Raw genomic sequence first — 27,019 nt, forward strand, 5'->3', positions numbered from 1 at the left:
ATGCGGGGGGGTATGAGGTAACAGAAAGATGGTGTGGGTATGAGGTGGAGGGTCTTGAGGAGTGAGGGTTAATGGCCTAACAAATACTTTTACAAAACTGGCTTAAAGTCTCAGAGAATTTTCTGTTTTATAACACACGTTTTGTTTGACGAGCCCCATCAGAAATCCTCATGTAAAAAATTTAAATACAGGGCAATTTCTAAATAATAAATGGGAGCCTAGATGTTCGCTTTGATCTGCTGTGCTGGAGGGCTGTCTGATCTCTGTGCACCTGTTGGGGCATGTCTCGCCCCTTGCTGAAACAGATTTTGCAGCAAGTTAGCTTTTAACATTTGCATTTACCTGCAATGCTGCAAACAGCAACATTTCTTCTTCAGTGCAATCAATTTCTTCCAGCAGAATTGCCCACCGAGCTTGCTCATACAGCTGGTTTATCCGGACTGCGTCGTACTGCGTGCATTGGGAGAGGTGTCAAGCGTATATTCTGATACAACAATTCAGTGCACAAGCAAACTTATTATTACTATCTTCAGAGGGCTAGCGGGACACACCTCAAACTATCCCCTTTATCCAGGAAAGACATGCAGCCCAGCAATGGGTCAGAGGATAGAGGAGAAAAATCAAACAGTTTTAAAACACAACCACTTCTCTTTCCAAAAGTAAAAGTATAAGGCCCTAAAATTAGGTCATGGGTTAATATCATACAAATATGTATCACATTCATCTGAAATACTATGGCAAGAGCGCTATAAACACGCTTAAGCAATTGGGCTAACATCTCCTCTAAAATAGTAAAGGGGGAAATTTCTGACAAATGAACTAATTTTTGGCACAGTAGTATCCTATGGAACAATTTTAAAGGTCATTGTGTCATAGCCTTCAGATTATTGACTGAAGATTGCAAACCTTTTCATCAATTTGTGCTTGTAGTCTTGCAGCAAGATTCATGTTTTTGACGTACTTCAAAAATACCTCTCCTACATTTGGTAATGTGCTTCCCACCTTCCCTATCTATTCCCATCAATTCTGTAAGAAAATTGGAGAGAATCACCATGTTTTCCCCTCATATTAAATACTAATAATATGCCCCCTATTTGACAACTTCTCAGTCCAATTCCAGCCCAGGAGTGGGATGCTCTAAAGATCATAGCGATGTGTCCCTTACTTTCGGGTTCAGATCAAAGAAGCTGTAGTATTTGTAACGCAATAGCAGCTTATCTTCCTTCTGGATGTCTTGTTCCATCAGTGAACGTGACGAATCTAACCATCTGCAGAAATTGTGCAATAAAAGAGACTGTAAATAAATGAAAGATTGGATGTAGAATCTTTGCTGTTTGCATTATTTTACATTTACATCATAGCAACAGAGACAGTTAAGCTTAGTCTTTTTTGGCATCTAAACTTAAGAAACTGATTTGCTCCCATACATCAACCGTTGTAGTTAACAATGAGCAAATCATAAGACATTAAGCTACATTAGAAAAGTTGCAGCAAGGCACATTATAACAGAATTATTTAATGTAGTGCCCACTCACTTTTGCTGTTGTATTATTTTTATGATATAATTTATCCCCACAATTCTACATACGGGCATAGAATAGAATAGAATAGAACAGTACAGCACAGAACAGGCCCTTCAGCCCTCGATGTTGTGCCGAGCAATGATCACCCTACTTAAACCCACGTAACCCGTATACCCGTAACCCAACAATCCCCCCCATTAACCTTACACTACGGGCAATTTAGCATGGCCAATCCACCTAACCCGCACATCTTTGGACTGTGGGAGGAAACCGGAGCACCCGGAGGAAACCCACGCACACACGGGGAGGACGCGCAGACTCCACACAGACAGTGACCCAGCCGGGAATCGAACCTGGGACCCTGGAGCTGTGAAGCATTGATGCTAACCACCATGCTACCGTGAGGCCCCAAAATTCTGGCATGATTCTGATTATTTTTAAACAGGGAATTTTGAGTTGATAACACAAAAATGTTGGGGCGATTTAATGATCTCATCGTGCCCGACTTGACGTCGCAATGAGACCATTCAATCTCATGAGAGGCCTCTCACGAGATTTGCGATTTAACAAGATCTCGTGAGACGTCACAATCTGGAGGTGGTTGCAGGAGGGAATTGAGTATTTCAGCGACTTGTTTATAGGGGACAAATTCACAGGGCTGGAGGAGTTGAAGGAATTGTATGAGTTGCCCAGGGGGAATGGTTTTAGGTACTTGCAGGTTCGTGATTACATGGGGAGAGAAGTGACCTGGCAGAATTCCTGACGCTGCAGGTCAGGTTTGCCCTGCGGGCGTCGGTAGAGGGGTTCGCCCGGAGGTGAAAAACCATTCATTCACTCTTCAAAGAGAATTGAGGGGTCAGCAAGGGGGAGGCAGGATGTGTTGGGGAGCGGTAAGGGTGTTAAAATAGGAAAGGTGGGACGTGGTGGGGGGCTGGTGTCAGGGGGTGGAAATCTATGGTTGTTGGTCGAGTTGATGAGTTGTTCATCTGATATTCTGTGTCTATATGTTAAATTCCTTGAATAAAAATAATTTAAAAAAATAAAATAAATGAACAAATTATGTCAAGCAATCCTACCCAGCGTTAAGTTCTGCTTTGTCGATTTGATTCTGTGGCCGGTACATTTTGGCCAGTACCTCTGGTGTAAGGTTCGGTTGGCTGACGGCCAGGATATTGCAGTTCTGTTCAGCTAGAGGACTATCACTGAACCACGTAATTGTAGAAGAGACTGGTGTTCCATTGATGGGGTCGTATATGGGAGTCATAGTCTTGCTGTACAGTCCAGGACTTGCTGCACAAGGAAACAGATATAGCGATAAAACATTTATATCATTGACTCTGAATCACAGACAATAATTAGAAGCAATCAAACATTTAAATGCAGTTCAACGAGGCAACAGCTTTTGTGCTGATTGTTGGTGCCTGAACTCAGGCTGGAGGTTTGGAATCTGTAATGACAGGTGTACATTGTAGGAAATTATAAAAACAGACTACAATATAAATGACTAACTACAAAGTGGAATTGCCATAATGCGGCAACATTTCATTTGGTCACCATGTTTAGTGGTACAGTGAAACCCCGAGGAAGAGGTCATCTGATTGCTCCTTCTTGTAAGAAAAATATTTTAGAACTTGCATTCAATTTTACTAGAAATAGGAATCAAATGAAATCACCCTTCAATGGTGATAATGGCTGGAATTGTCCGGCCGTCAGGATTCTCCTTTCCTGCTGGCAACAGCCCCCTACCTGCGGGTTTCACGGCAGCGTGGTGGTGGCTTCAATGGGAAATCCCATTGAGGAAGCTTTCCACCCAGTATTCCAATATATGAAAAACATGTAAAAATTAATTAACTGCATTGTTTTCCCTTATAACAAACAACAAGACTTTTCAGAAATAAGGGGCGGAATTCTCCGACCCCCCGCAGGGTCGGGTAATCGCCCGGGGCTGGCGGAAATCCCGCCCCCGCTGTGGCCGGGTAGGGGAGCATTTCGTCCAAGAATAGAAAACTTAAGAGCACAACAAATAATGGTGAACGTTGGAAAAGTACAGCATCAATGCTGTTCTCCATTACCAACTGTTACGATTATTAAAGAAAATATTGTTATGACCAATGATCAATAACCAATCAACACACAAATTACTTTTATGGTCAGTTTTAGTGTGATGCTTCATTGGTGATCCAGCACATTGTGCCACTGAGGCTCAAACCTCCAATTTCCCATTAAAGAGTTCTTGATTTCAATCGTTATGGCATCCATTAAGGACAAAGTGCTTCTGATTAGAAGTCATAGAATTATCAAGAATTTACAGTGAGGAGGCCATTTGGCCCATCGAGTCTGCACTGGCTCTTGGAAAGAGCACCTTACTTAAGCCTACGCCTCCATTCTATACCGTAACACAGTAACCCTACTGAACCTTTTTTTAAAAATAATTTTTATTGGAATTTTTTACAGAAAATATAAAAATATAACAAGTATAGCAAAAAGCAGTAATATGCAACTAACAGCCCCATAACACCCACAATTCCCCCCATACCGTAACATCACATGTATCACACACCCCCCACCCCCCCACCCCCAAACAAGAGAACTTAACCATAAATTAAAATTAAATAAATCAAATTTAAATAAAATAAGCCAATATAATCAACGTCCGTCCGTCCCCCCCCCCCCCCCCCCCCCGGGTTGCTGCTGCTACTGTCCCAGTACCCTATCGTTGAGCCAGAAAGTTGAGGAAAGGTTGCCACCATTTAAAGAACCCTTGCACCGATCCTCTCAGGGCGAATTTAACCTTCTCTAGCTTAATAAAGCCCGCCATGTCATTGATCCAGGTCTCCATGCTTGGGGGCCTCGCGTCCTTCCACTGTAGCAAAATCCTTCGCCGGGCTACTAGGGACGCAAAGGCCAGCACACCGGCCTCTTTCGCCTCCTGCACTCCCGGCTCTACCCCAACCACAAAGATCGCGAGTCCCCATCCTGGCTTGACCCTGGATCCCACCACTCTTGACACCGTCCTCGCCACCCCCTTCCAGAACTCCTCCAATGCTGGGCATGCCCAGAACATATGGGCATGGTTCGCTGGACTCCCCGAGCACCTGACACACCTATCTTCACCCCCAAAGAACCTACTCATCCTCGTCCCAGTCATGTGGGCCCTATGCAGCACCTTGAATTGGATGAGGCTAAGCCGCGCACACGAGGAGGAAGAATTTACCCTCTCCAGGGCATCAGCCCATGTCCCGTCTTCGATCTGTTCCCCCAGTTCCCCCCTACTGAACCTTTTGAACACTAAGGGGCACCTTATCATGGCCAATCCACCTAACCTGCACAGTTTTGGACTGTGGGAGGAAAACGGAGCACCCGGAGGAAACCCACCCACATACTGGAAGAATGTGCAGACTCCACACAGTCACCTGAGGCCGGAATTAATCCCGGGACCCTGGAGCTATAAGGCAGCAGTGCTAACCATTGTGCTTCCCAGTCGTTGCCCTTGTGTTACCTCCAGTAGCTGATGAGGAATGATTACAGTCAAGGTTTGAGAGCGGGTTCTTTGCTCTGACAGCAGGACAAACTGAGCGATGCTGGAAGACTTTAGACAGGGAGAAGAAAGTGCAACCAACTCATATTTATAGCTTCCTTTTGAGGCTATCTCAACAAGAACACCTGAACATCTGGCTGGAGCGCTGGTCAATCAGATTAGAATGTGGAAGATCAGAAATATGTTTAATTCCAACCCATAGCACGGACAGCACAAGTGGATAGCACTGTGGCTTCACAACGCCAGGGTCCCAGGTTCGATTCCCCACTGGGTCACTGTCTGTGCGGAGTCTGCACGTTCTCCCTGTGTCTGCGTCGGTTTCCTCCGGATGCTCGGGTTTTCTCCCACAGTCCAAAGACGTGCAGGTTAGGTGGATTGCCCATGCTAAATTGCCCTTAGTGTCCAAAAAGGTTAGATAGGGTTATTAGGTTACGGGGATAGAGTGGAAGTCAGGGCTTAAGTGGGTCGGTGCAGACTCGATGGGCCGAATGGCCTCCTTCTGCACTGTATGTTCTATAGCAAGCTCCATATTAAATATTTTGAAATTAATTTGAAGAAGCCAAATAGATTATTGCTTTTATAAAATAGTTTTCTGTGGCTGACGACAGTCTGCCTCAGTGAGAGGGTGAAACAAATCAGCATGCCCGGCTAGTAGACATGGTTTCAAAACGGGTTGTCTGTCCCCGTTTCTGCAGATTGCCGAGCGAACACAAAATCCACATGGGTGTTAGAAATATCATAATCCTTGTCAGATTCCTTTTTCCAAATTTTGCTAATTAAGGGGCAATTTAGCATGGCCAGTCCACCTACCCTGCACATTTTTGTGTTGTGGGTGAGACCCGTACAGACATGGGGAGAACGTAGCCTTGTTAGGATTCTATTGCGGTATCTATTGTCAGCTACAAAAATCAGGAAAGATTAATGGGGTCCAACACAATATTCGGAATAGATTCGTGTTGGTTCCTAAACTGACAATGCTTTGAAATTAATTTGAAGGAGCCGAATAGATTATTGCTTTTATAAAATAGTTTTCTGTGGCCGATGACAGTCTGCCTCAGTGAGAGGGTGAAACAAATCAGCATGCCCAGCCAGCAGACACGGTTTCAAAACGGGTTGTCTATCCCCGTTTCTGCAGATTGCCGAGCAAACACAAAATCCACATGGGTGATAGAAATATCGGGTGAGAAGAACAGACATTAGAAAAAATTCTTTGGCTCCAATCAGATGTGCAAGAGTAAATCTTGGTGAGGGTATTCTGATGAAGCTAGAACTTCGAGGAGATGTTACAGAAGGATGATGTGATTGATGATGTATAAGGCTGCAGAGATGTCGAGAAGGGATAATGTAGCATGGTCAGAGTCACAGGACATCACCAGTGTGAGTTTGTTTAGACAGTTTCAATGCAGAGGTTGGAAAGGAATCATCCACAATTCTTGAAATAGAGACTTTGGGTCGGGATTTTCCTCTGTCTCCCGTACTGACGCCCTTTGCAGGGCTTTGACTCACTGGATAGTTACCCAGGAAATATTAGAATAAAAGCCATGCCTAACTGTTGGGAACTATCCTGTCACCACATTGCCACTCCCCCACCCTGACCATGCCTCTCCCCCACCCTGACCATGCCTCTCCCCCATCCTGACCATGCCTCTCCCCCGTCCTGACCATCCCAACTCCCCAATCCTCCAATTCCCTCCCCCTGACCCCACCCACCCTCACCAGGGGCTGACCTCACCTTATCGACTGACCCATCTGACTATCCTACCCACTTACCTCACTCACATTCATTCACAAACACACTGCAGATCTATTTAAAGCCCCAAAGCATTTCAGTGTGTTAGCGAGTGAAGACTTACCAAAACATGGCAGCTAGTGGCATAAAAAGGGGGCATAGCGTGTCTTCCCCTGACAACCCTGTACTACAAAAGGACTTAGACTTCACACTTCTAAAGAAGACTAATTTGGAAATCCGGGCCAGTAATACGGAGCTCCACCTGCGTGTAAAAATGGTAGGAGCAGAGGTGGCAATCCAAGGGCGACTGTCACTCCTTGGAAGATTAGCACATAACTGGAAAGAGTCAAATAAGGAGTTACAGAATTGATGGGAACAGATAGGGAAGGTGGGAAGCACATTACCAAATGTAGGAGAGGAATGTGAAGATGCAGATGGGTGGTGGTTTATATGGATAGACGGGTCAAGGGTATGCTTTTTTTGGAAATTGGGGCTGGTTGGGAAGGGAAGCCTGAATCTGATATAGGAGAAGGTGATAAATGCCTTTTAGATTTCCTCCTTGCTCTTTCATCTCCTCAGACTGTGAGATCCAGGCAACAGTGGGTAATCACCCCAAGAGGTGGAGTCCTTCGCTCGGCAGAAGACACCTGGAAGATATGTTGGGACTGGGGGTTGCCGGGTGGGCTGCTCTAGGGCAGTTGTGGGGCTGCTGACGTCTGGACAGTTTTTCTTATAATAAATACCTTTCCTGTTCCTAATGAAGTCTGTGAACCGTGTACCATTATAAGACTACATTATAAGACATGTTATATATGGGGATCCAGCAGAAGTGCTGTGTTGTTAAAATAATGTGAGGTAAAACCTTTTATTTACTAGTTGTAAGTGCGGCTGCCAACTTTAGAGGGAGCAATGTGCACCAGGACACACGCATGGCCATCAATGACCCTAGAACTGTAAATATTACAGCTCCAACCATAAAACACAGGGACTTGAACCTGGGTCCCTGGCGCTTAAGGCAGCAGTGCCAACCACTGTGCCACCCACAAACTCACCCCAAGCCTCACACACATAGCTGGATCAAGCTAGTGGTACATCGGACCCATTGAATCCTCCCATCGTCACCTTCAAAAGCCGAATTAAAATGATACATCACATTAATGTCTTTTTAGAAGATGAAATATCAAACTAAATGGTTGGGGAGAGAGAGCGAAATCAGGAGAGACGGAAACAGGAAAACGGCCACACGTTACCCAGGCAACAGTGGGTAATCCGAGTACCTGCCCAACATGAAAACGTGGAATTGCATGAAATTTGAGACGAACAATTTATTTAGTTGAGAGTAATCATTCACCTGATTCCACTTTCTTTCTGTGGTATAAATTATTTTGGGAATACATGGGCAATGAATTAAGATTTGTTATTAAAATGTTGAAGACTGCCGAAAAGAAGCTATCACTGTTTAGGAGGGTGGGTTCGTGCCTCCTGCAAATGACGCTGACAAGTGAGCGTGCTCAGGAGCATTGTCAGTGGCCATATTGTATTGGCTGGAATTACTGTGTTTACAAATTATGGATTATTTAACTGGGATCGTTAGGAAATACAACATACTGCACAAATAAAAAATGGTATTTGTGACGAAAGCTACATGTTTCTAATTCAGCTTTTGACTACAATTTGATTGGAAATAAGTCATACAACACGCAGAATAAAAAAAAGAAAGGATTCGATGCACGTGGACAGAAGACACACACAATCTCTATTTTCATGCGAGAAGTTTCAAGACTGAAAAAATCATTCCCACACAAAAGCAAACAAATTGTTTTAGTGTGGTTAGCTTCCTTTAAAAAAAATACCTATTGATCCTGGGGATGTTGGCATCTGGTCCAAGTCTAAAATATCTTCATCAATTGGATGCTTATTGTTCTTCTCTTTTCTCTTCTTTTTTGAGTTGTTATCTCGCGGTTTCAACAGGGAAAGTTCCTCTGGCCTACGAATATCTAATAATATATTAAAAGCACAATTAAATCTAGTGCGTACAATTAAAACAAGCTCCTGAACAAAATATCAACTCAACATATTCCATCTAAAACACAATGGCCTGGACATCTGTTGGATCCACACCTGTCTCACAGGCATATGGAAACAAGAGGTCTGTCAACTGTTTGAGGTCCCTCTCCAGAGTTTGTCAGCCTGCTGGGATCAGTCCTCTCAGGCAGACACAGGGCTGCTCCTCCTGTCTCCACATTAAATTCACAGGCAGCTGCCAGATCCACTGCCTATGATGCACCCCCCTTCCTTCCTGGACCCTGCTTACCGCCTTAAGCAATGTCCGTGCCAGCCTATCTCCATTCTCCCAGTCACCTGCGAGCCAACTCTGGAGCCTTGATTGGCTTCCACGCCTCAAACGCTCAGGCCAAGGAGCACAGGTGCATTTGAGCACAGCTTTGACGACTTACGATTATTAAGTATGTGAATTCTTGAAAATATACATCAAGTATAGTGGTAGAGCTAGATAAGCACGTGATTGAAAACATAAGAGATGCAGCAGGATGGGAGGAGGCTTGGGAGCAGAAACACTAGTATGGATCTGTGTCTGTGCTGTACGATGTATAGATATGCAACATTGATAATATCCACTTAAACAAAAACAGAACACTAAACCAGTGGAAATATTGTGGTTTACAATAATGTTATGTTGAAACAACCACATAGTCGTAGGCAATACATCTGTGGCTTCTGAAAACCTCATCATTCCCTTGAGGAGCAATTGCCTCCTCGTAATCTAGAGGAAAAGGTCAATAATTGGTGAAACAATTTTAGTTGGGAAAAGTACAAAGTATGAGTTTCTGCTTTGTACGCCTATCAACGTCTTCATAGAGTTTCAGGGGCTCAACCTCAGGGGTTTTCCTGGACAGTCTTTGTGACAATGGCTGAAATTCTATTTAGGCAACTATCTGGGATTTCTGTCAATCTCCTTCCGAAGTTACAGCGACCATTTGGGAGAATCGCCAAGGAAATTCCTAGTGTACATGTTTACCAATGTGACTAAGTTACCCAAAACTCCATTCCCCAGCTAAGGTTCAGATATTGATTTAACAGCTAGGCAGCATGTGCTGGCCCATTTCCCAAGAATGTGCAGTTGTTATCCTGTGCACAAGAAATTTATTAAAGGTGTGCTAGTCCTTAATTGGCATTTTTGACATTGGGAGTGAAAGTAAGGCATGTCGGAGAGTTTGGTTGAACTTGATGTGTGTTGGGGAGTGGAAGTGAGCAGCATGTGAGATAAAATTTCTCGATAAGCAACACAAATAAATCACAACTAGGATGTCACAGGAAATGTACTTAAAATCCACTACAGGAGCTGAAATAAGACACATAATGCAAATTAGCTTCAGAGAAAGTCACAGTACTGTTACGTTGTGGTGCTTGGCCGGTTGAAATAAGTGCACTAAAGAATGTCTAGTCTTAGATTAGTTAAAGTTTTATTGTTGAACAATTGCATGGGCAACATAACTATAAGAATATTATTAAAAACTACTAACTATAATAAATTAACTACGAGCTACTACAAATTGTGACTATCCACTATGAAGACTCTCTCCCAACTCCCTGAGGTAGCAGTGTCAAATGGTTGCTTGCTACTGCCGCCTGGTTGGAGGTCTTGTCTATCACTATACACGTGACTGCTTATGCATATCACCACAATTACCATCATCGCACACATACTACATTGGGCCACCGAGCACCCATTCCTCATGCAGTAGGCTGACTCCCAAAGCCTCAAGGTGACTGGCAGTTGATCATAACTTGCAAAACTTCACTGCATGGCTTCTTCCTGCGGCATAATCTTTAGATTAATCAGGTTTGAGATCCAACGTCCACTTCAGATCTCATTGTGTGTGGGGCAATTATATTCACATGGTGGGAGACCCAAAACTGGGCACTCCTAAATTTCTCCCCCTCAATCATCACAGCTGGAAAATTATGGCTGGAATTCTCTGACTGTTGGGATTCCATGGATGGGATTCTCCGAGCCTCTGTGCCGCAATCGCGGGGGCGGATAATTGTGCGTCAGGCCCGCGATCGGGTCCGATGCCTTCCCGCAATTCTCCGGGGTCTGGAGAATCGCCGCCAATCACTTATGCACATGCGCGGTCAACGCGACGCCGGTCGGGGGCCATTGAAAGAGGCTCCTGCGGCAATTCTCTGGCGAAAACTGGCCCACTAGCGTGGTTCACTCATAGTTCCATCCGGCGGGCACTCGGAGTGGCGGCTGCGGCCTCAGTCCGCGGCCGCCCTGATGGGGGGGGCGGGGGATACGTCACCGGGGTGGGGGGGGGGGGGGGTGCCTCCAGGACGGCCAGGCTCGTGATAGTGGGCCACCGATCGGCCGGCGTGCACGATCTGGGGGGGTGGGGGGGGGAGACCTATATTGTCAGGGCCGGCCCGCTGTGTGGGTCCGCCATCCAGTGTGGGGCCGCCGCCACGCTCATGCGCGATGTGCGGCCGGAAATGCATGGCCCCGTATCGGCAGTCAGAGCTGCGAGGACTACTCCGGGGCCCTGCAAACCCCCTTCAAAACGGAGAAAGTCTAGAGTGTTTTGCGCCTGTTTTCTCATGGGCGTGGGGACATAGCCACATTATCAGAGAATTCCGTCCCCTGTTCCCAATCGGCAGTGCACCCCTGCTAGGGGGTGTGGAGTTGTTTCAATGGGAAATCCCACTGATAAATGGCTAGAACATCCCGCCCCCGAGAAAGATGCGGCTGGGGGAGCGGAGAATCCAGGCCTCTATTTCACAACCACCTAACCAAAAATCAAAGCGTCACGTTTCTTCTGACCTGCTTCCATGGACAGTATGCAATGCAGAGTAAAATTGGCTGTTATTCCCTTGTTGCCATTTTTGCTTCTGAATAACATGGAAAATCCCACGTGAAGTTTCTGGTGGCTACAGTTGACTGGAGCTGAAGAGAGGGCAGCAATGCAAATTACATGAAAGTGAGTTTCTTTCGGATATGGATTCATCAGATACAGACTGCCCCCAGGAAAACCGGGCACCACTGTCTCCATGTTGGCATTTAGCTGTGGATTGCATTAAAGGAACTAGTGCTGAAAAATCTTGCAAATTTATTTCCATTTCATTTTGTTTGACCTGATACTGCCTGTGGAGACCAGCAACACCCCTTGTGGTGAGGAAGAGCACTTAATTTATTCAGAACTCCAGATTAGAAAGAATAATTGATGGACCATGTAGGTTTCTGATATTTAACATTCTTGTGAAAAAGAGCCAAAAAACAGAGAGGGATGATGTGGGACAGATGGCACTACAGATGCAGGAGGGCTCCATTACTTCCAAAACTCCAGGGTGACTGTTTAGGCGCCAGAGAGCGGCAGCAATGCCAGTGCTGCCCGAAATTCCTGAAAGATATGATGATGTGGGAACTGAGTTCCGAGATTTGCGAAGACCTTAGCCGTGCTCCAAGTAATCTATCTGCAGAGGCAGAGGACAAAAACATACTGGTTTTCCTTGCAACTGGATCCTTTCAGAGTGCAGCAGACAATCTGAGTGACATTTGCCAGCTTGCTGATCATAGGTGTGCACTTAAGTTCGAAATTTTATTTTGAAGATAACGGGGCAGCATATCTGTTTCACCTTGTCCCCTTAGCAGAGCCCTTGGAATTTCCTTGCAGGACAAATTTCCGTATAATGCAGGTAACAGTGAATGGAACCCATGTGGCCCTCAGATATCTTCCAAGAAGATGTATTTAATACATAAATCCCATGGATAATATTTCATCAATGTCTAGCAAGTTCCTTCCTCCCATGCACGAATGTCAATTTGCCCCTTTTGCACAGCGTCCTTAAAATGTTGTCATTGTCCTCCTTGAAATGGTTGTCAAAAGAACGTCTGCTCCGGAAGCTGTTTATTTGGTGTGCAGTTTATTTCCTGACCAGTGGAGCGGTTTTCTCATGATCCTGATTGCAATGCTGGAGGAATTGGTTTTTGGTGAGGACGCTGGTGTTTGCAATCCTGTCTCCCCCCTTGACTTTAAGTATCTTGCAGAGACTCCGCTGATGGGGATTCTCCAGAGCCCAGAGGTGGCTTTGGTAGGTGACTCACTTCTCATCGTCCTACAGGTGGAGGACAACAGCAACATTGTAGAATGAAGCCTTTGTTCCCTCTCATTTTCTCTCATTGTCAAAGACCCAGTTGTGCAATTATTGGAAAGCTGTGCAGGACGGGTAAGCCAGAGACCCAGGGTAATGCTCTAGGGATCCAGGCTCAAAACCCGCCAGCGCAGATGGTGAAATTTGAATTCAATAAAAATCCGGAATAACACGGCGGTCCTGAAACTTGGCCGTTGGAGTGACCGCCGCAGAAACAGAGGCCGTTGCCATGGCGCACCCAAGACCAACCGGAACGACTCCTCCAAGCTGGAATACAAAGATAGTGGTTGCAGGCAGCAGGCCGCCCACCACGACTGGGATCCCAGGCAAGCCCATGTAGACGCCGCTCCCCTCCAGCCATCTAAACGTTACCGGCCCCCCTAGAGGCCAGCATACTTTGTCGAGGAACAAGAGGATGCCTACCAACAACTTCATTGCATGGTGGCTCCCATCAGGATAGCACTGCAAGTCAACGGGCACCCCATTGAAATGGACTTGACGTCGGAGCAGCAGTCTTGGACGTCAGCTGTTGTGCGTTTGTCATGATTCGGCCCGGCCTCCAGACATGATACACGGATGCCAGATTCGCTACATGTAGGGGGTGCCTCTGGACAATGAAGGCACCACCCAAATACCCGTGACATATGGGGACAAATCGGCATGCATATCCTTGGTGGTAGACCACAGTGGAGGCCCCAGCTTGTTGGGCAGTGACTGGCTGCGCCACTTGAAGTTGGACTGATGGCGAGTGTGTGGAATGTACCCTCACGGCCCAGATGGAGTTCTGGCAATGTTCCCAGGAGTTTTTTCGGCACCATCAAAGAAGCTGTGGCTAAAATCAGCGTGGATGCACATTCCCAACCCCGCTACTTTTGCGCCCAGCCGGTACCATATGGACTACGCCCCAAGGTCGATGCCGAGTTGGATCTCCTGGAGAACCTGGGTATCATCCACTCTGTCCACTTCACTGACTGGGCTGCACCAGTGGTCCCAATCTTGAAACCCGACGGATCCCTGCGTGTGGAGACTATCAAGTGACAGTGAACTGGGTTTCCTGTCACGACCGTTACCCAGTCCTGCTCTTCGAGGACCTGTTCGCCAAGCTCAGTGGCAGAAAGACGTTCACCAAACTTGACATGAGACACACGTACCGACAAACCTACAACTGGTTCTGGATTCAGGCTCCTGGCTGTTTGTCACCATCAATGGAGGGCTGTACGATAACACCTGTTTACCGTTCGGAGTTTCATTGGCCTGTACGATCTTCCAGCTAGTTTTGGAGAACATCCTGCTGGGTCTGACCAGGCTGACCGTATACCTGTATGATGTCCTCATCACTGGGGCCTCAGAAAAAGAGCACTTGGACAACAAAGTTGAAGTCCTCCATCCGCCTCCGGAGGGAAAAGGGCATTTTCAATGCCCCCAATCTCGGGTGGATAGGCATTGCCAGCACCCGGTATAAGACAATTGTGCAGGCCATCGAACAGGAACCCAACCCACAAGGTCAGACTGAGCTGCGCTCCTTTGTAGCGAGTCAATTATTATGGGAAGTCCATCTCCAACTTGGCCATGCTGCTCAGTCCGCTCCACCAACTGTTGAAAAAGAGGCACCAGTGGGAATGGAGTCCACAGCACCAGAAGGCCTTCCAGGAGGTGAAGCAACGGTTTCGCTCCAAGCTGCTGCTCATGGACTTCATCCTGCTAAACCACTTCTCCTCCTGTATGACACTTCCCCTTATGGTGTAGGGGCCATCCTCACATACTGCACACTCACTGACACCAAGTGTAACTACGCTCAGATCAAGAAGGAGGGCCTGGCTGTTGTTTTGGAGTGCAGAAGTTCTACCAGCATGTCTACAACCACATGTTGATGGTTTACATTGACCTCAAACCCTGTTGAAGGGAGATCGGGTGAGTTCCCTAATCACATCTGTCAGGGTCCAGTGATGGAGCTTTGCTCTTACCGCTTACGAATACACGTTGGAACACTACCTGAGCACGCGGATCCTGCACGCTGTCACATTAAGCTGCTTACCCCTTTCCACGAGACTGCTGGCAACCGTCCAATGATCCCGGCCCTCCATTTCATGGATTCTCTGCCGGCGGCTCGTGTCAGACAATGGACCCAGATGGACCCTGGGTTTGACATCTAGGCCGGGATTCTCCCTTACCCGACGGGCAGGGGGTCCCGGCGTACCGGAGTGGCGGGAACCACTCCGGCGTCGGGCCTCCCCAAAGGTGCGGAGAACCGCACCTTTAGGGGCTAGGCCCGTGCCGGAGTGGCTCCCGCTCCGCCGACTGGCGCCAACGGCCTTTGGCTCCCCGCCGACCGGCGTCGGGGCTGGCCGAAAGGCCTTCGCCGGTCGGCGTGAGTCCATGCATGCACCTGAGCGTCAGCGGCCGCTGACGTCACCACCGGCGCATGCGCGGTGGAGGGGATCTCTTCCGCCTCCGCCATGGTGGAGGCCGTGGCGGCGGCGGAAGAAAGGTGCCCCCACGGCACAGGCCCGCCCGCCGATCGGTGGGCCCCGATTACGGGCCAGGCCACAGTGGGGGCAACCCCCCCGGGGTCCAATTGCCCCGCGCCCCCCCAGGACCCCGGGGCCTGCTCGCGCCACCTGCTCCCGCCTGCACCAGAGGTGGTTTAAACCACGTCGGCGGGAGAGGCCTGACAGCGGCGGGACTTCGGCCCATCGCGGGCCGGAGAATCGCCGCGGGGGCCCGCCGACCGGCGGGTTGCGATTTCCGTCCCCGCCGATTCCCGGGTGGCGGAGAATTCTGGCCATGGTAGGGGCGGGATTTACGAAGGCCCCGGGCGATTCGCCGACCCTGCGGGGGGTCGGAGAATTCCGCCCCTGCTTCAGTACGGGGCCGAACAGACTTGAGGGCCTATATGACGAAGCTCCCAGAGCTTAGTATGGAGGACAGAGTCTTTTATGGGAGAGGTTGTCCCGGAACATTGTCGCACGCCACTATTGCAAGACCTCCACAGTGGATACCCAGGGTGTTAAAAATGAAGATACTCATCCAGAGTTATGCTTGGTGGCTTGGGATCGATTCTGATATCGAGAAGGTGGGCCAGCAGTGTGGCCATGCCAGGAGAACCAGTAGGCTGCCCCGACTGCACCGATATAGGAGTAGCCAGGGAAGCCATGGTCCCACCTCCACATTAACGTTGCTGGGCAGTTCCAGGCAGCAACATTCCTCATCATGGTGAGCACGCACTTGAAATGGCTCGCGGTCCACAAGATGCTGGCCATAATCACTAGGGTGACTGTCGACCATTGTGGCACACTTTCAGTGCACACGGCATCCCTGAAGTGTTGCTGTCAGAAAACGGCAATGCTTTCACCAGCGGAGAATTCGAGACATTCATAGCCTCAAATAGCATCTGCCATGTGTGGATCACCCGTATCATCCGGCCTCGAACATGTTGGCCGAATGGGCGGTCCAGACATTCAAACGTACCATGAAGAAGCTGACCGCTGGATCTTGCGAGATGTGTCTGGCCCGTTTCCTGTTCAGCTACCGGTCAACTTTTCATGCCACCACGGGAGTGGTGCCGACGGAATTGCTGATGGGCCATCGCCTCAGGACATGCCTCAGCCTGGTCATCCCGGACTGCCTGGTCATCCCGGACATCAGTGCATGGACAGCTTGGAGACAGATGCTGGATGGTGCACACCGCTGCTCAAATTCAAGTCCGGGGACACGGTCTACGTCTGGACTTTCGGCACACGAGCCACGTGGATCCCGGGTACGGCGCTTCGGCCAACTGGTCTGGCCTCTTATTCAGTCCGGGTGCAGGAGAAGGAAGCCAGCTGCCACTTGCCATTTTCCCAGTAAAGGTCTCCCGTATTGTCGTTGTCTGACATTATCGCCATAATTTGGTCATTGAGAGAGAAATCTAGCTGGAGGAGCTAGTGAAGAGGCTGAGATTGGAAGACTAAGCATAAAAGCCAAAGGAACCACAAAGGACTTTGGAGGGACTGTCAAGGATATCCATCTGGCTCAGATTAAAGCTTTAAAAAGGTCATAGGGAGTCCACACTGAGTAAATTAAGGACAAAGTTTTATTTATACAAATATATACACTACCTGGTAGATCCCTACCAGGGTCCTCCCTGGTCACCGCCTTACTTGCCGACCTTATATACATTGGGTAATTGAGATACTCTGTCCCTAGCGGGGAGCCCATATTCTGCAAGTTTGAGAACACACACAAACAGACTCAAAAACAGCTTCTTCCCCGCTGGTACCAGACTCCTAAATGACCCTCTTATGGCCTGAACTCATTAACACTACACCCCTGTAATGCTTCATCCGATGCCGGTGCTTATGCAGTTACTTTATGTACCTTATGTTGCCCTATTATGTATTTTCTTTTATTTCCTGATCTTTTCATGTACTTATTGATCTGTTGAGCTGCTCGCAGAAAAATACTTTTCACTGTACACGTGACAATAAACAAATCCAGTCCAATCCAATCCAATCCAGGAGCACGGGGAAGACAAACATTTCCAACCCCATAGGTCCCGTGAGGGATATTACACAAGTCATCTTCTTCAGAGATGCGAATGATATTAAACATTCAGTAGAAATCTTCTCCCCCCCCCGAACAATTCAGTACTCCGATCCTCTCAGAATAAGAATACACTTATTAAATCCTGCCTTCAATATAAAGAATATCCTTACAGTCAAGCCTCCTCCTATCCCAGCACCATGATACTTTATCATTCCTGTTCTACCTTGTAGGTACACACCAACACCGAGCGGTGAAGTCACTCACACACAGATGACAAAACAATAACATAAATGAGTTCACATACACACGAACCATAAGGATGGGTCCAGGAATTCCTGGAGATGCAGGCAGGCCCCAGCAGAAGAGAATTAAAATTAATTTCTTGCATAGTTTTTGGATCCTGTGGCATAGCTAGAAGGGAAATGTCCCTTTGCTCTCTGTTGGTAGTCAGACATGTTAATTCTAGCCTATCACTAGAACTTGGTGCCATGCCAGGAAAGATTAAAAAAAGAATGAGTCTAATATATTTCCAAAGGCTCATAATCTAATTAGTTCTTTTGAAGTACTCATTAACTTTTTGTAGGTATCGTGGGATAAAATGATAAGAGTTCGTTGCAAATGGTTTGAATCATATTTGCCTGGACAGTTGCAGGATGCAAGACACTGTTCTTTTCCGTTGACAAAGCTGTCTGATATTAGCTACAGGTCATTACATGTCTCTTACTTGTGAGGACTGTAAACAGGAATGTGACTGCAGTTTTAAGTAAAGTCAAAACTGGTTAAAAATGACCCTGTAAAACTGCTATTTAAAAACATGCGATCAGGAAGGAAAGTTGGGACTGAATGAAAATTTACTAAACAGTAGTACAATAAAAAATCACTAGTTTACACTGCCAGAATCAGTCGTGACATTACAACTCGTAAGCCAAACAGTTCAATATGTGGACAGTTGAACGACGGGTCCATGCTCACAGGTTCCTCGCAAGGAGGCTCTCCTATCTCAGGTATGTGAGCAGGTGATATGTCAGATCAAGGCTAGGTGCTTCTTGCTGTGAACTCAACAGAAGAACCAACCTGGATGAAGAATAAGGGTGACTTAAAGGGACACTCCACAAGAAAATATAAGTTTTCCCAGCACATGGGTCATCACGTAGGCAGTGAACGTCTCTAAATGTCAGTTTTATAGTCATTAACTGAGGGAAAAACTGACAGATATCTACTTAAAGATGGAAAGTTCTCAGAATTTGGCTCAACAGTAACAATCAGTAAAGTTTCAGAAGCAAATCATTTGCTATACGTCCTTAACCATTGCATATATTGTGGGGGACGAAAATGGTTCAGAAACCAAAATACATTAAACAGGATAACAAATAAAACAAACTCATAATGAATTACAGGGTTTCTCTTTTGGTTATAGAACATAGAACATAGAACAGTACAGCACAGAACAGGCCCTTCGGCCCTCGATGTTGTGCCGAGCAATGATCACCCTACTTAAACCCACGTAACCCGTATACCCGTAACCCAACAATCCCCCCATTAACCTTACACTACGGGCAATTTAGCATGGCCAATCCACCTAACCCGCACATCTTTGGACTGTGGGAGGAAACCGGAGCACCCGGAGGAAACCCACGCACACACGGGGAGGACGTGCAGACTCCACACAGACAGTGACCCAGCCGGGAATCGAACCTGGGACCCTGGAGCTGTGAAGCATTGATGCTAACCACCATGCTACCGTGAGGCCCTAATCTTCACTTTAATCGTTCACTGACCACAGATGGCAATATCAAAGTAATACCACCAGGGCTCTTCAGTTGGTATTGTTTAAAATATTATTATTTATCAAGAAATGATGATAAACTGAGTTGGAAACGGTCTAAACCGTAATTGTAAGGCAGTCGAAGAACACATGGTGAAATGCTACACTGTTCTTTACTTTGAACAAAGCAGTCTCATTTTATTAGGTTACCAGGTTATTACTTGTCTTGACATTTCAGCTGTGTTACTATAATTATTTGTATCAATCAATAATGTTCTGTGCTACATAACCCGCAGTTCAGCAAAGTGCCCTCTTGCCTGGGGTATCCAGACTAAAGCATATTTAGGTAGACATCAATTTTTGCTCAGTTAATTACTATAGGTTTGACATTTATAGGGGCTCACTTCCTACATGTGACCCATATGCTGGGAAAAGCCTTTATTTTCTTTTGTGCAATGTCCCTTTAAAAACAAAGTGGATTGGGGTGTATTTTGAAAGGAGATTAATTGGTTTCCTGACTATGACATCATTACGGTCCAAGAAATGTCTAGGTGACCCGAGGTTGCCAAGGGGATGAACAGATAAAAAGCACTGAGCAAATAGAAAGCCAATTGTGGTGGGTTTGAGTTTCTACCTTTTTTCTCTGTGCAACAGTCCAGAACACTGGGAATTTGTGCAAAGAAAAAACAAGCAAGGCTCTTTCTGTTTTGGCTGCCCTTGGACAAATCCTGGTGTTGAAGCAGCTTCCCGAGAATGGACAGAGACTGTGTTACTGCGTGCGTGTTATACAATTGGAAAAGGCAGATTGCTGAAGAGAGGAAAAGTGAGGGATTATGAATTGGATGATGCCCGTTGTTGCTGTTGAAGTGATGCCATATTCTATCAGAACACGTAAAGGGATAAAAGAAGGGAGTCTCTGGGGGATCCTGTGCCATCAGCCCTATCATACCAGAATGAGAGCGGATTCATAGGTGTGTGGTAACCGTTCTACGCTCTTTGCATTGAATACTCTTGTTGATGAATGTGATTGCAGGAACCAAACTAATAACAATAATAATCTTTATTAGTGTCACAAGTAGGCTCACATTAACACTGCAATGAAGTTACTGTGAAAATCCCCTAGTCGCCAAACTCCAGCGCCTCTTCGGCTACACAGAAGGAGAATTCAGAATGTCCAATTCACCGATCAGCATGTCTTTCAGGACTTGTGGGAGGAAGCCCACGCAGACACGGGGAGAATGTGCAGACTCCGCACAGACAGTGACCCAAAATAGGAATCGATTATTGGATGGGAAGTGAGAAAGCCTACAAAATGGAGATTGAGTTGGAAAGACTGTGAGAACGCACATGATCCCATATTTGTGTTGGAAGTCATACAAATGCTTGCAACTATGTGAGGTGCATTTCTGATGTAAAGTTACCTTTTTATTTGAAATATCCTTCACCTGTTAATTAACCTTTGCATTGTGTTGATATTAGTTGGTTTGTTATTGTCAGTGTTTAAAAAATGAAATCTTTCTCATCAATTTTGCTTTTGCAAGTATTTTACTGCATCCCATGAGCAGCCTGCATCTTTATGAATGCAATCTTTGGTGGTTAACTTTTTTTCTCATTACATTTAATAAAAATCCATCTCTCCCAGTTGTGCTTCAGAAGTGTTCCACAGGATATACATTGAAAACTTGAACTTGACATAACTAGGTACTTTGGGATTTGTTGTATTATCCTCCTTCCTTTAAATTCTCGTGTAAGGGCAGCACGGTGGCCTAGTGGTTAGCACAACCGCCTCACGGCGCTGAGGTCCCAGGTTCGATCCCGGCTCTGGGTCACTGTCCGTGTGGAGTTTGCACATTCTCCCCGTGTCTGCGTGGGTTTCGCCCCCACAACCCAAAAATGTGCAGAGTAGGTGGATTGGCCACGCTAAATTGCCCCTTAATTGGAAAAAATAATTGGGTAATCTAAATTTAAAATAAAAAATTCTCGTGTATTCATTGGCATAAGTGCAGGAGGTTACACATGAACTGAATATCTGTGGCCACACTGACACTTGCCACCCTTCTATGCAAAAAGCATGGATATTAGGCTGAGAGCAGGAACATTCAAATCCTGGTTTTATGTTGTGGAATTCTGGAATAATTTGTTGTGGGTGGTACCAAACATCGCCTTTCCTATTCAGAGGGTCCCAGATCAGGGGGAAATGGGGAAGCTGGCTCTCGGCGTTGGGATTCCTGTTAGACTTTCACCCAGTCTAGACTGCTGGGCGAGATTATGGTGTGCCAAGGCAATGGCCAGCAGATATAGGGCCTATTTGAGGGTTCAGGCTGGTATTTGGGTCTTGACCTCTGAAGATATGCTCTGCAAGTTTAAGAAATTATTAAATGTCTCTCTACTACCACCATCAACCCCCACCAATCCCCACTGCTTTATAAATGAGACTTATAAGCACCTTCAAGATATATTCAGTTTTGTGAGTAGGGACCATGGGTAGCAAAATAAGACAATCCATCTGGATCACTTTGCCTATATAGGTAAAGGTAAAGTCTCCAAAATCCCAGATGACCATAGGCTACTTCCCCCTTGAGGGGAAGAGCTGACTGGTGGTGATTTAACTTGAGGATCACCACACCCCAGGCAAGAGGCAAGGTTGAGAAGGCGGGACCTTCATGGATAACCTATATACCTCAGCCTATAGCCTATACACCCTAGTGTCATGGCTACCTACCATTCACACACAATATAGTAAATCCTCCCATCCCTGTCTCTGCTCATGTTAGCGGCATCAATCTACCAATTTTAGGCAGGCACTTTTTGCCATTTATCCCAGGTTGTCGTCCCTACCCTGAATAACTTACCCCTTAATATTTTAAAGAAAAAAACAAAATACCACAGATTCTGGAATCTAGGGCAGGATTCGCCTTTTGGGAAACTATGTTCTCCTGCTACAGCTGCACTGCACTCACGCTGGGAGCGCAATCAGGAAGCAAATGCCAATCCTTAGCCATTCAAACTTTTGCATGGTAGGGATTGAGAGGGATTCCAGAGGGAATTTTCTGGGTCATTTCCCCTCACACCCCCTTCCCCCAGTACAGGGGCGATCCAGCACTTGTCAATTCCTGGAAAGAGAAAACCTGTCAGCTGGGTTCAAATCCCCTCAGATCTTTGATCAGTCAGTCTTTCATTCATTAGTCTTTGATATTGGTTTTACTAGGCTCTAATTGACAGCTTCCACACATACACACAGCAGTCAGCATTACTCCATTCATCTTCCTTCACATGTGAGTGACTTTGAAGCAGTTAGCTCTGAAACTAACCCAATGTTTATAAACATCTAGTTTTGATTGACAGCTCCTGGACCACATCAAAGAGAGTTTAAAAGTTTTCTTTTAAGTGCCCAATTCATTTTTTTTCCAAATAAGGGGCAATTTAGCACGGCCAATCCACCTACCCTGCACATCTTTGGATTGTGGGGGTGAGACCCACGCTGACACGGGGAGAATGTGCAAACTCCACACGGACAGTGAGCTGGGGCCCGGATCGAACCCATGTCCTCGGCGCCGTGAGGCAGCAGTGTTAATCACTGCGCCACCATGCCGCCCTTACATCAAAGAGAGTCAAGTACATTCTGGTAATTTCACTGTTGACTCCTTCAGAGTCACTCAAGCGCGAAGGGAGATGCATGGAAAGCACTTCCTTGAGAACTCCACTACCGGCGGCAGGCAGTGGCGAATCCAGCCCCTGAAATTGAAAAAAATACAAAATTCTGTAAATTCTCTCTCCAACTATGCTGCTCGACTTGCTGAGAAAGAGGTCATTTCACGTCGATTACTTTTTACTCGGGCATCATCTGTCTGACGAAAGGTCAATGATCTTAAATGTTGCTCTCACCACAGATGCGACCCAACCTGCTGAGGGTTTCTAGCATTGTGTGTTCTAATCTTACTGGATAAACTCTCTTTGAGGAAGTGTTTTATAACATTCTAACACAGGAAGCTTGGAGTAGACCATTTAGCGCCTCGAGCCCATCCTCCCACAATTTAGTGAGATCACGGTGGATGGGCGATCGAACTGTATATATCCACCTTGTTCTCTATCCCATTATATCTTTGATTAACAAAAGAAATATCAATCCCAAATGTTAAATTAACAATCAACATAGCAGCATGGTGTTTGTACGAGAGAGTTCCAAATTGATACTACTGTTTTCAGTGAAATGTTTTTTAAATTTTGCTCCTGAAAGGCATCGGTCTAATATTTAGACTATGATCCCCAAGCTAAGATTTCCCAATGTGTGGAAATAGTTTCCATCTTTCCCCTCAGTTCCCTCGTGACTTGAAAACTTCGATCAAATGGCCTCTTAACCTTTTAAATTCCAGGCATTACAACTCCAGTTTGTGTAATCACTCCTTGTAATTTAACACTCAAGAGTACAGGCTTAATTCTGGTAAAACTATGCAGCACTCCCTACATGGCCAATTGATCAATGTATCTTTCCTGGGAGTGGCCGGGGGGGGGGGGGGGGGGGAAAGAGCGCTCAACTGCTCACAATACACCAGATGTGGTCTAACCAGTGGTTTTTATAGTAGAAGCATGACATCTCTTTTCTTGCATTCTTGTCCCTAATCCGTTAAATATAAAGACGTCTAATATCCATTTGATTTTGTTTTTGTACCTTTTCATGCCTTTTTAATGATCTATGCACCTGGACCTCCAAATCTCCTTGAATTGCCACTGCTTTTAGCTTTATGCCATTTAGTGAATACCCTATTTTGCCCTTATTAGGTCCAAAGTGAATAACTATTTTTTGCATTACATTTACCGATATTATGCATTAGCCACAGTTTTACCATTCACTCAATTGATTAATATCTAATTATAATTTTGTGTTTCCATCTACACTATTTATCTTTGGTTCAGCAGCAAATTTGGAAATTTGGATTTCCATTCCATCAGCTAAGTCATCAGTGAATATGGTGAAGCCCCAACACTGATCTTTGTGGGGCACCATGAGTCACATCCTGTCAATTCGATACCTGCCCATTATCCTTACTCTCGGTCTCCTGTCACTCAGCCAATTTCTTAACCAGGTCAACAATCTGCCTTCAATTTCATGAGCTTCAACTTTACCTAATAGTCTCTTCTGAGAAACTTTATTGAGTATCTTCTGGAAGTCCATATCAATAAAATCTCCAGACATTCCCGTGTCCAGGACTTTCACCACCTCTTCAAAACTTCAGTAATATTTGCCAGCCATGCTCTACACGTTACATGTCCGTGCTTGCTCTCCGAGTTTGAAGGTATTCAGCCACCCTATTCTCAATGAGAGCCCAGTAATTTCCCAGCAACAGGTATTTGCTGACTGGTCTAATGCACTGATAGCCCTCGCTCAGCTTCCTTAATTAGCGGAGCGGCATTCTCAATTCTCCAATCTATAAGAATGGATCCCAAGTTGAGGGAAGTATTGTAGATGACAATTAGGGGATGTGTAATATTCTCACCTACTTCCTTCAAAACCCTGCGATGGAAACCAGTCCACAAGCAGCATAGGGGCACTGAAACATGACTTAACTGCAGACAACCATCAGGAGAGTGGCTGCACAGGGTGGCATGTGGCGCAGTGGTTAGCACTGGGACTGCGGCACTGAGGACCTGGGTTCGAGTTCCCGGCCCTGGGTCACTGTCCGTGTGGAGTTTGCACATTCTCCCCATGTCTGCGTGGGTTTTGATGTGACCATCAATTCACTCAAGACACGAGAGGAAGTAAACTGTGGCTTTAATCGACTTACAACTGAGCCGGCCTGCAACCAGAAGAACTGAGGGCAGACTCACAAGACCGCAGCACTTTATATTTCCGGTAGTGGGAGGGGCCATGGGCGGAGCCCTGGGCAGAGCCAAGGATGGAGCCCTGTACAAGCTTCTCATCTTCCCCTGTGGGCAGAGACGTGCAACGGCTTACAGATGGAGCCCACAGGGACACAGTGATACACAGTGTGTATTATGCATTATAAAATCAAGTCCGGTGGGGGCGATGAGTCTACAGATTGAGTCGGTCAGGTGGCTGAGTTGACCGCTGGGATCGGCGGAGCACCGGGGTTGCAGCCGCTTCGGATGGCTGTGTCCTGGCGGGCGGTGTGGATTTGAGGGTGGACTCCGGCGGTGGTTCGTTCAGAGCTTCATTCCTAACCGGTGCGACGGGCGAAGGGGGGCGCAGGAAACCTGTAGGTGTGGGGGCGTGGGGGTCGGGTGGGGTGTAGTGTGAGGGGTGCCTCGGCGGTGGTGGTGGTGGATCCTGCAGGCGCCAGGTCCCAGAGGGAAACGGTGTCCTGACGGCCGTCGGGTTATTCTATAAAGGCGTAGTGTGGGTTTGAGTGCAGCAGTAGTACCCTCTCTACCAGTGGGTCCATTTTATGTGTCCGGACGTGCTTCCGGAGGAGAACCGGGCCCGGTGTCCTCAACCAAGATGGAAGCGAGGCCCCCGTGGTAGTGCCCCAGGTCTGGATGAATGAAGCTCTCGGTGCTCCCGGAGTCAAAGAGGCACGGTGTCTTGTATCCATTGACCTGTACGGACATCTTTGAGCTTCTGAGGTGCTTTGGCCGTGACTGGTCCAAAGTGACTGCGTTGAGTTGCGGGTAGTCGGCGGCTTGATCAGCAGTGCTGGAGTGGCTCCGTGATGACTGTCCGTGGAGGTCGTAGTCGTCGAGATGAACATCGGGTGATGGCCAAGATGGTGGCCCCCGTGGATCGCATGTGGCGGGCGGCGAGGAAGATGGCACCCAAGATGGCGGCCCCATGACTTGCACATGGCCGGCCGCGTGGGGGAGGATTGCCAAGATGGCGGCCCCGATGAGTCGCACATGTCGTGCGGAGGCGGAGTCGGCAGACACGCTGCAACATTGCGGGGTCTGTGGGCCTGCGAGATGGAGGATCGATTGCTCTGGCTAGCGGGAGAGTTAGAGGGTTTAGATTTAGACAGGCATACCTTAGCAAAATGTCCTTTTTGGCCGCAGCTGCTGCAGGTCGCATTGCGGGCCGGACAGTGCTGCCGTGGGTGTTGGGGCTGACCACAGAAATGGCACGATGGCGCTCCGTGGTGGGCGGGTGGCCGCGCGGCACAGGCATGGGGCAGTCTCCAGTCGGGGGTCTACAATGGGGGCGCGTGGTCGGCGGGGAACGAGTTCAAACTTTGAAACGCGACCTCCAGCGAGGTTGCTAGCGTTACAGTGTCCTCCAGGTTCTGGGCCCCTTTTTCAAGGAGACGCTGGCGCACGTAGTTGGACTGGATCCTTGCAAGATACATATCACGGACAGCGAGTTCCATATGCTGGGAGGCAGTTACAGCCTGAAAGTTACATTCCCGTGCAAGAGCTTTTAGGTCGCGCAGGTAGTCCTCTAGCAACTCTGCGGGGCGCTGGCGGTGGGTAGTGAAAATATGCCGCGCGTAAACCTCATTTACAGGCCACACATATAGGCGGTCGAGTATAGCGAGGGCTTTGGTGTACGAGTCGGTACTATCGAGTCGCGTAGAAATGCGATGGCTCACCCGTGCGTGTAGGAGACTGAGTTTCTGCTCTTCAGTAACAGCGGAGGTAGTCGCGCAGCCAGGTAGACTTGAAGCACCGAAGCCAATGTAGAAAGATTTCCTTCGCTTCTGCGGCCTGCGGGTCGAGTTCCAGTCGATCAGGTTTGAGGGCTGATTCCATGGTGGGTTTTTTTAAGTCGATTAAATTGATGCGACCATCAATTCACTCAAGACACGAGAGGAAGTAAACTGTGG

At 47.1% G+C, this 27,019-nt stretch overlaps 1 protein-coding gene across 2 annotated transcripts in view; it reads right to left on the bottom strand.

Moving 5' to 3' along the window:
- Positions 1-27,019, bottom strand: part of fermt1 (fermitin family member 1) — a 114,171-nt gene that overhangs the window by 54,576 nt on the left and 32,576 nt on the right. For both annotated transcript variants that reach the window (XM_038806298.1, XM_038806307.1), the window contains exons 4-7: positions 8,644-8,787; positions 2,600-2,813; positions 1,166-1,268; positions 343-450 (exon numbers count right to left, since the gene is read on the bottom strand). In XM_038806298.1, coding sequence (XP_038662226.1) covers positions 343-450; positions 1,166-1,268; positions 2,600-2,813; positions 8,644-8,787 — 569 coding nt within the window. The remainder of the gene's footprint in view (positions 1-342; positions 451-1,165; positions 1,269-2,599; positions 2,814-8,643; positions 8,788-27,019) is intronic.

The sequence above is a fragment of the Scyliorhinus canicula genome, chromosome 1, assembly GCF_902713615.1.
Source record: "Scyliorhinus canicula chromosome 1, sScyCan1.1, whole genome shotgun sequence".
Classification (NCBI taxonomy): domain Eukaryota; kingdom Metazoa; phylum Chordata; class Chondrichthyes; order Carcharhiniformes; family Scyliorhinidae; genus Scyliorhinus; species Scyliorhinus canicula.